The 10,478-nt window shown below is 43.0% G+C and overlaps 1 protein-coding gene across 1 annotated transcript; it reads right to left on the minus strand.

Moving 5' to 3' along the window:
* Positions 1–743: 743 nt before the first annotated feature.
* On the minus strand, positions 744–1,734 carry LOC104488632 (heme-binding protein 2-like; the record flags this gene model as incomplete). The annotated part of the gene is given in 4 exon segments (XM_010131345.1): positions 744–777; positions 780–905; positions 1,157–1,292; positions 1,660–1,734. Coding segments are annotated over 4 exon segments (371 nt in total), but the record flags the coding sequence as incomplete, so codon positions are not given.
* Positions 1,735–10,478: the final 8,744 nt, after the last annotated feature.

The following is a 10,478-nucleotide window of genomic DNA, read 5'->3' on the forward strand; positions in this document are numbered from 1 at the left end:
ACTAAAGCTGACAGAAAAAGGCAAGCAACCCAAAATGCCAGTCTGTCACAGGTGTAGTAGCTCTGACAGAGGCACTTCAGCTTTTCTAACAACAGCTGAGCTGTTGTGACAGTAGGTCACTGCCCATATGCATCCATGATCTCTTTCCTAGTTAAATGCTTAAGCAGCTTTCTCAGGCTAGCTATGTAAACCAGTCTCTATCCTATTTACAAGACTTCACTGTGAGATACAGCCAGTCACCCTCATTTTAGCAGAGGAAGATTTAGGAAAGCTTACCAGATCTACTAAAATTGTGTACTGTTAATAGCATGTGCAATAACATAACTTCTTATGTATAGCCCTGAGGCGAAACATATCTGAATGAAGCACAGCTGTTTCAGTGAAACAGAGCAGCTACATCCACTCATCCCAGCACAGATTCACCGGTGTGTCACCCTGTAGCCTCAGCCAGGGAGATTTATCACCAAAACACTGATGAGTTGCTCCAGACGAAAGTGGAAGCAGCTGCTAGCTGTTGGAAGAGTGGGACAAGAATCCCACTAGCTGGGAACTGGAGGGAAAGCAGTTAAGGTATATGTTCATTCCTGACGCCTATCCCCTTATTGCTATGTGTATGCAGCATTAGTATAACTACACCCTGCTCCCCAGCTGCCCTCCTACACACATGCTTCTCTCTGAGAAAGAGCTGCTCAAGAGTAAAGGCCACCATGTCTTCATTTGCCTCCTGTGCTGGTACCGCTTACGTGACAAAAATAGCTGCTGCCTTCTGCTCTTCTCCACAGCAGAGTCAGTGGGCTGTGGTGGGGAGTCCTGGTGTCCAAATGGCACAAAGAAAGAGATCTTGTAGTCTGTGCAGCCAGATTTTAGCAGGTGTGTCCCTGGCACAGTCATATCGATCTTCATTTCTAGAGGAGAGGGGAAAAGTTGTCTAAGCTGCAAACAAAGACGGAGTCTGGGTGCTGCTGGCAAGGGGGATGCAGACTTATCCTAGAAGCGAAACCAGAGCAGCTTCACAGGTACAATGGCCTAATGGAGTCATGAGGGTGTTAGACCAGGAAAGGGAACTTGCTTTGTCCCACAGTTCACGTACAAACCTACACTGTTTAGCTCTGTCTTCCATTGGTGCTTCTTGCAATTCAAACCCAGCATGTTGTACTTTTCCCATTCTTTCTTTGGATGTAGTGGAAGAGTTTCCAGAAGCCCTGGCTTAATGCCTCCTTCTGAGTCTGTCCCCTGAGGACTGTGCCAAACCACTTCGCCATCTCATGCTGATGCAGTCCATAATCCTTTGTCTGAAAGGTAGCAAAACTCAGAATAACCATGAGATGAATATTAAAGATGACATACATTAATAGCTACTTTTTCGAAATAAGCATGACAATATTGCTGCAATAACCCTGGGCAACCTCTTTAATGCAGACTCCAGTCATACCCCCAACACCAAATGATTTGATGCCTCCCTTGCAAAACCATTCAGTTCTGCCTTAGGCTGAGCTCCTCAGAGCTTATAAATAGGGGTCCCTTTCCCCATTTGCAGTTAGGTGTGAACCATGACCATAGTAACACTTCCTAGCTCCCCAGACCACCAATCCCAAACCACCTTGGCTCTGCAGCACCCTGACTGCAGAGAGCTCTGTTGCCCTGGCCCTGAGCAGTTACTGTCATGTCTGAGGAGCTCCTCCATGGGGACTGCAGATCCAGGGACAGAAATATCTACGTGAAGGGTTTGACCATCCTGCCTGAGTTGAAAGGCAGACACAGTTCATTGGCCTCTCCAATCAGTGAAGTGTACCTGGGGCAGAAGAAAGTACTAGGGCTCTTCTGCCTAATGTTTCAGTTGCCCCTGAAATTGTGAAAGGCCTGGATTCCACTGCTTATCCCCAGCAATTCAACAAAAATGGCTGAAGTCCTTTTATCCCTGAAGGAACCAACAGAGAACCAGGACCAAGAAGCCACCTCTAGGCTGATGTGGGAGCATCCATCTTCCTTCCAATGCTGCCTCCACTTCTCCGGGCAAAACAGAAGGTTTGAGACCCTGCAAGTGGCGGATGCGTGGAAATCTGAAGTAAAACAGCTTTGAAAAGTTCAAACACTTTGCTCCTGGGTGAAAAGGTATTGGTGGTGATTGGTACACTGGTATTATTGACAGCATCCATAACTTTATTTGGCCTCTTATAATAGCCGATGCCTTTCTTAAGGTCTTGAGTCCCAGCGTCCTGAGGATAGATGAGATTTTCTGCATTTACAAATATGTAGCTACTTTCCTATGTAGCCTTCACACGGAAGGAAAAAGCTGAAAACTTGAAACCACTCAACTTCCTCTCACTGTCTCAAAATAAAGCAAGTGAAAATAATCAAAATCACTATTGAAACAATCACATCTGGTTAAAAGTCATGAGGATTTAGGTGCCTTCTTTCATGATGTTGGTCAATATCAGGCAGATCATAGGGCATAACCTACATCCTACAGCCTCTGCTTTGTATTACCTTACAAAGTCCTTTGCACTTCACATTGCAAAGGCGACCCATTGTTAATTCAGCAATTATCGTCATTCTTGGATCATAGTGCATTGAATTCTCAGAGTGTAACTTAACTGCATGATTCCTGGGTAACAGAACAAACTTTGAGGTTATTTTTAATTTCTCCATCTCTTCAACTGTTTCTAGCTGCCCACACTACAAGAAGCCGCTGCTCTGTCAGTCATGGCTCTGCTTTTCCGAATGGCTACTTTTGTAAAATCATGCTACCCAACTACCAATCAAGCCTCACGCTACCCAACTACCTTCTTCTCTTTCCATTTTCTTATGACCAGTAGACTGCTGTTGAATACTGTTAATCCCCTTCTGCACCCTGCTTTATAAGGAATTTTCTCTTGGGCATCTATGAGGTTTAAAAGCTTTTACAAGCAAAACTACACCCCCCCAAAAAAATCAAAACAAAACAAAAACACACCCATGCCAAAAATGTGCTGGCACTGATTTAACTTACAATCCTTAAAATAGGTTGTGCACAGAGCACTCACATGTTGAGCTTTTTCTAGCAACTCATTTAGTTGTCGCCCTAGAACAAGGGACCATGGTAGAAGCACACAGCAGGAGACTGATGCCGGTGGTTAAAAGCAGGTGCTGTCCTCCTCCCTGTCCCAGCCTGAAGACACAGCACCTTCAGCACTCTTCACCAGGAATGGTCACCAGGGATTGCTGCATCAGTGCAACAGCTGTACTGTGATACACTTCTTGTAAAAATATTTACAAACCAACAAAGCATAACAATAAAGGAGGAGTAATTTATTAGAAGCAAATGTGAGTCATTATACTGACTTCCTACAGCAATTTATTTAATCCTGCTGCAGTTTTGCTGTCACCATGTTCTATTCCTCCTCGCTACAACTTAATAGAAAACATCTTTCTCCTCCTCATGTGCTCCCCGGGTATGTGGAAGGCAGAGAAGCAAACGTTGCTCTGTTTCAGCACATGCTGTTGTAGTAGCTGCTGTACAAGATGGCTTGTCCCTGTACTTGCCAGTTCCAGCCCCTCCCAATACAACTTTTAACTGCTGGTTAGATCTCACAGCTCTGTCCTTTATAACTCTGTGGCCAGTACTGTTGGTGACTGCACGTATAAAACATTTTTTTGAATTACATAAAACAGTGCTGGGGGTGGGGGGGAGAGTATATGACAGTTCGGTGTTTAGGCTTTTTCTGTGGCTATTAACACGTGGGCCAAAGGGAAAAAAGCACAATGGGCATCTTCACAGGTTATGCTGATGCCATGTGTAAGCGTAGCCAGAACGTGCCATTCCACAGGTTGCTAATTATATTAAGAAAGCAGAGAAAGCAGATGTACTTACATTTTAAGCTGTCCTTATCCTTCTGGCTATTGCAGCCCCCCCTCCTGAGGCTGCACCAGATGCTGTATCAGTGTATTTAAATTCTGTCAGACTCCACCCATGCCTCAGCCCTCCTGGAGGGGGATGCTGTTATGAAAACCAAAAGGTTGTAGCCTTCTCCTCCACTGGGTCTCACTGGCGAGCTGCCACATAAATGCTGAAATCCCAACCTACTGCCCATGAGACAACACTGGGTCTAGTATGTGATCTGGCTCCATAAACAGGTTTGCACCCCTGGTTTCCATGGCTTTGTGCCTGATTATGTCAGCGTCAGTGGCAGGTTTTGTGCTCTCAGAAGAAAGAATTTCACACAGGTAACGTTCCCCTCAGACTCTGATTTCGTGAGAGTGGTGGTACAGAGCGACAGCTTTTTACTTCTGGGTGAAATGATAGGTAGAAATTTGGCTGCAAACTACGCTAAGGCCATCCTCACGAGATGTCTGCTGGCATGCTGTGAAAGACAGACTGTGTTCTAGACTGACTGTTGGTTTTGAGCGGTATTTGGGACTACACAGCCCCCTTAGCCCTTGGATATCTGCACAAAGGGGTTATAGAAAGCTATTGTGAAATTCTGTCCCACTTATAATACACAAAGTGAAGCTGGACTCTTCATTTAACCAGCTGCAGCTCCAGCTGCAATAGAGCAGATTAAACTCCACAGTTGGACTTATGAGAACACCTCCTGTGTTGGTCCTGGTTTGTGCAAATTCTTTGCAGCCAAATTCAGCTAAACTCTCTGGGACGTTTGAAATCAATCGCTGGGAATTGATTGAATTGACTTTTAGCTGGAAACACACTTTGCTTGCAGAGAACTTCATCAGGATCCTGTTCTGAAAGAGGGAATAAAAAAAAAAAAACAAACCATGCCAGAGTGGTGAAGGCCATGTAAAAAACTACACCCAGACACAATAGTTTGGCAAATCTCAACTAATTTACCCCAGTCACGAGCAGAGAGAAGTATTGCCTTGAAAGGTGGGCAATTAATCTGTAAATAAACACAAGTCCACTGTAGATTCTCATTTTGTTTCTGAAGCAGAGAGGCCCAGAACAAATGCCCAATCAGTTTGTATGTGTCCAGCTGATGTCCTGGTGGAGTAGCCTGAGGATGGAGAACAACCATCAGTGTTTCCCCCAGAAGTTGTTTTCCAGCACTCTTGTTTTTCACAAATACATTGAGACAACATTGTCAACAGTTGGAAGAGCCAGCAGGGCAGGCATGAGGACATGTATTCTCTACATAACTACATAGGTACTCAAACCGTTTATCATTAGGATAACTGTTCAGCATTAGGATGGAAGCTGACACACAGTCTCACTGGTACCTCTAAGCAGGGGAAAATCTGAGCATGCTAACTGTACTCCTTGTCCTTTACACAGGAAAACAACAAAGAACTGGTTTAGCACCTTCAAATCCAGTAGTTTGCAGACCTATGTCAGGGAAGTTCAACAGCTATATGGATACTGCTAGTTTGCCTGACTATCTCTGCTGTTTGGGGAAAAGTCAAAACAGGCAGTAATAAAGGGTCATACTGCTTCTATAAATAGCATAGACCACACCTCTAATGCAAAGAGTTGTTGCCCACAGAGGAGCCCTAAATGTACTAATTAAACAGGCAGTAATTAAGTCCCAAAAGTAGCCTATGACACCTCTGTTTAATGTCGTATATATATATGTTTGGAACTTGGCTGGTATTTTCTAGGATAGCTGAAGTTTTTCTGTACTGCTGCCTTGAACTCAAACATGCAAGTGTGATGTAAGTTGCCTTTATCCCTAGAAGCACACAGAGGCTGCTTGCACTAAAAGGTGAATCTTTTAATCACGGAATCATCGAATGCTTTGGGTTGGAAGGGCCCTTCAAAGCTCATCTAGTCCAAACCCCCTGCACGGAACAGGGACATCTTCAACTAGATCACATTGCTCAGAGCCCTGTCCAACCTGACCTGGAATGTTTCCAGAGATGGGGCTTCTACCACCTCTCTGGGCAACCTGTGCCAGTGTTTCACCACCCTCTATAAAAGATTTCTTCCTTGTATCTAGCTGTATCTAACTTTGATTTACGTTAAGTGACAACTGTGTAGCCTAATATGAAAAAATGGTGTGTGAGGGACAGAGAGGGACACATGTTTCCAGTCTGGCCACTCACATGGCCAGAGACAGTTCTAACAAGCTGTCTCAACTCAAACGCTCCAGGCAGCTTTACATTTCTGCGTCAGCCTGTCAGAGCATCAGTTAGCCTTGTGTTTGACGATGACTTTGATTTAAAGAACTGAGACTCTTCACATATACATGGAATTTGTTTATGCAAACACATGCTTACCATGTGATGCAGAAGTCCTTACTGCACCACACAGAAGTTGAGCATGTGATGTTACAGTAGTTACTGTAAATAATAGTCCAGGGCAACAAAAGCATCTTTACATGTTGTTTGATGAAATGTGGTTTTCTGCAAATTCATTTCCCAAAAGAAGCCTCTTACCTCCTTGCTCTAAAGGAAGAGAAATCTAGCATGTTCCGTTCTTATCTTATTCTTACTTCCATCATGGAAAATGAAGAAGCGTAAGCGCACCATCTTCTACAGAAGCAGCTGAATGTAGTCGAGTACCAAGGAGATCCCATGTTATCCCTTACAAGGGACATAGGAAACCACTGCATCTCCCTGCTACCTTGAATAGCTGACTTAGTGACAGCAGTATCTATTCCTTCCTTCCTTTTCCTCTCTTCTTCCTATAGAGTCCAGAGAGAGATGCTGGAAGCTTTCAAGATAAGAACATCTCTTTCAGGGAAACAGGATTATGGTCACATAGGTAACAGCTAGAAAAAAGCCATGACACAAATCTACCATATTGCTATTTTTGCCTTTTAAAATGGTATTTAAGAACCTCAATCTTGCCTAAGGCAAGAGAGAATGTCTTTACAAACACAACTCGGAAGAAGAAGGAGCAGGTATCAATCATCTGAGAACATTACCTAGAGGGAGTGCTCAAAAAAAAAAAAAAAAAAAACGTTATCTCACTGGGGAAGCCACACTAGCTTCCCATACTCTCCTGAAAACTATATGGAGTTCCAGGGGGGGGTCCCAAAAAAAAAAAAAAAAAAAAAAAAAAACAAAAAACCCAACAGCCTTAAGGAGAACAGACACTTACTGCTTGTTTCTTATTGATAGGAAAATCCAGTGTTGAAGTCACCCACAGTCCATAATGCTCTTAAGCAATACAGAGGAAGGCAGTAGTTAGCAACCACAGTGGCAGCCTAAGGCCTCTTACATCTCGCCTGCTAGACAGTCCCTCCAGATGAATGTAGTATCAGCTCAGCGAGAATGATCTTCATATTTTTCCTCCCCTGCCCAGTGCCTGGGCTAAGGTCCTGGTGCTGCTGAAGGGTTATTATGAAACGATGGGAACAGCCCCACAAGACTGAAAAAGACTCAGGTATGCAGAAATTGCCCTAGAGAGGCCAGGGATTCTCTATGGAGTCCCAAGGACTTGAGAAGGTGTCCAGAGATGACAGAATCTGGCCCCGAGCATAAGGATTAATATCTTCAAGAAAATGTTCTCCTCAAATAGTGTTTTCCACTTTCTCCCCAAAAAGACATGAAGAGATAGCTGAAACTGAACTGGTGAGCTTGTTGCCAGGGGTGTCTCTATTGTGATAGCTCTTCAGCAGTTGGTGTAGAGGACCACCGTGGTACATCCTGGGTAACGTCAAGCAGAATGAGGAGTCCAGTTACAAAGCCCCTGCAATCTAACTGTGCATGTAATGGTCGGCACACAGGCATTAGTGCTGCACGGCTGAAGGAAAATGTTCTCTTTACGGCCTGTAGATCCAACTAAGCACCTAAGCATGAATCGAGCAGTTAGCCTAGCTGAGGGTTTGTCTCCCAAAGTGGGAAGTGGGAAGACTCTTTTCCGGTCACCGCACAGCACTCCCAAGCTTCTTCCTGATCTTAGCCACACGAGTACAGATCCTATCAGAACTTCTCCCATCTTGGGAGAGGGGATTCAGTAGTGGGTGTGGGGTTTCAGTGGGCATTTGTGTTCTTTAGATTATACAAGTAAGGTCTCCAGAGAGGGATTCTTAAAGAACCCGGTCTCTTTCTCTCCTCTCTCCAGATGAGCCAGCACTTTGTTCTGCAGCAGATGGCAGTCTGAGTTCAGAGGTGAGTCTTTGATAAAAAAGTCCCTCAAGCTCTCTTGGTTGCCAGCAATCAGTTTAGCTCACTAATGGATCCAATGTACCAACTTTCTATTTCTAAAGCCTTACATTTTAATATAGTCTATTAGTGAACTGTTAATGGGGAGATTAAACATTTAAGCATCTTAACATCTAAAAAATCAACATCTCGGCACGTTAAACAGCTTTTATGCAGCAGACAGAGCAGTCTGAAAGTCTGTATTAGGGCAGTTAAGAAAACCCTAAGTTAGGAAAATCCTCCAGGTTATGCTAAATTCTAGACTGTAAAGAGTAAGTCAAGAGTTAAACTGTCAAGCTTCCAGGCTGAACTGATAACTGACTTAACAGTTTAAAACCCACATTTGAAATCCGAGAGCTCAGTATTTCTTTCAATTTTTACACCTTTAGATTTAAAGCAGGCAAAACAAGGTAGATGTTCTACATGTAATGACCTCATGTCAGTTCTCAGATGATGTACTTCTGAATACCAGCCAGCCAAGCTGGTATGTAACAATTTAATCACTTTCACAGGTATCTTTTTTAATTTCTGCCATCATTTAGGCTTAAGCACTTCATCCTTGTTCTGAAAATAGACCTGAGTCTGTCTGTGAAAGAAAATTGTACATGGATACTTCTATTTATTTCAGAGAGGAACAGAAGCAAAACTCTAGTTTAATTATGACCAACCAGAACTGTGCTCAGGGTCGCTTGAGGAATGGGAAAATCCAGATATCAAAACCATGCATAGGTAGAAAGAAGTGTGATTTGGGGAAAGGAGAAGTAAAAGACAGGGGTGGTAAATTGTAGTCAGTGTGGAAAATGTTGGAAGTTATAACATAGCAACAATAAAAATGTCTGGAGGACCCTTGCAGGGCCTTTGGCTTTAGTAGTTTAGCTACCTCAGCAAATCAGTTATTTGGATAACGGAGTTAATAGATAGGTGAACCTGCCATGGTGGCACATGGCAAAAGGAAAGTGTTTATCACTTCCCTGTTTGAAATGACCTTACAGAGTTATTTAGAAAAGTTTTTTACATTCACATTCATTTCTTTCCCATATAGAAAAATTGCTTAAATTTATAAAACTGTACTTTTATTCCTTTTATTACTTTATTATAGTTGTTTCAGAAAAATAGCAACCGCTTTTTGCCATTGTTGTTTTCACTGCTGTCCTTATTATCCTCTGAGCTTTGGCACCACTAACACTTCACTGCTTATTTCAGTGGTAAGTGGGAAGACTCTTTTCCGGTCACCACACAGCACTCTGCAGCTGCAGAGAGCCGAAACTCTTCTTCTGCCTTGCCCAAAATTTACAAGGCAGATTTTGAAACTGGAATCTGAGTTCATGAATTCAGTCCCTCCTGAATATAAATTCACACAGCCATTTAAGCCTTCTAAATGATTTTTTTTTCTATTGGAAGGACATATTTGGCATTAAACAGCCCCTTGAAAGGAGTATAAAGGAGAGGAAGTATTTTAAATGGCAACAGTAAACTCACTTCTTTCTCTTATCCTTTAGACTCTGAATTCACATACGTGTCATTAGTACTGCAGATCGCGTGGTACAGGTATTCGTTTGCTGATGACTGTAGGAGGAATGAAATCTAAAAGTCCTTTAAGTGAGGACCTCTCTATTTGTTATCTAGAACTTCTCCTTATTGATCTGAAGATCTCTGAATTTCCTGTGGGCCTCTTAAACTCCTCTAAAGCTCCTTGAATATGCTCTGAGGTGCTCTAAATCCCTCTAAAATACCACCAGATTGCTACAAAACGTCTCTGGAGAGCTCTTAACTATCATTAGACCCCCCCAAATGACACCTTTTAAAATCATTTACCTGATTCTAAACACTCTAGGGTACCACTAAACCAGTCTGGCCTTGTTTAAACAGCTCTAGAATTCCTCCAGAATTCACTGTGCTGCTCTACAGCCCACCTAAACAGCTCTAAAACTCATCTAATTAGCTATAAGCAACAGTGAGAAACTACAGATTCCTCTAAAACCTCCACTCTACCTCTCTGAAAATCCATAAACAACACCAATATCTAAAATTCCTCTAAAATTATTGCTTTAAGCAGCAGTAAAATGCTTCAAAAATAGATCTCAACCCCTTTCACTCTCAAAACGGCTGTAGAACTCCTTCCTGCAGTTCTGAAACTCATGTTAGAGAATGATCTCTCAAACTTCTCTGAAGCCCTCTAAAACTGCTCTGAACAACATTAAGCAGCTCCACATCACTCTGAGTTGATGTTACTCTTCTAAAACCCCTCTGGCCCATTCTAGGCAGCTCTGAAGTCCTGCAAAGCGTGCCAAAGCTCCTTTAAGGCACAAGTGTAAATTCCTTTACCTTTTCTAAACCTCTTGTAAAAATCTCAGAGCACCTCTAAACTGATCCACCCGAGAGTGCTGAAGGAACCGGTG

This window comes from Buceros rhinoceros, unplaced genomic scaffold (genome assembly GCF_000710305.1).
Source record: "Buceros rhinoceros silvestris isolate BGI_N320 unplaced genomic scaffold, ASM71030v1 scaffold44382, whole genome shotgun sequence".
Lineage (NCBI taxonomy): Eukaryota > Metazoa > Chordata > Aves > Bucerotiformes > Bucerotidae > Buceros > Buceros rhinoceros.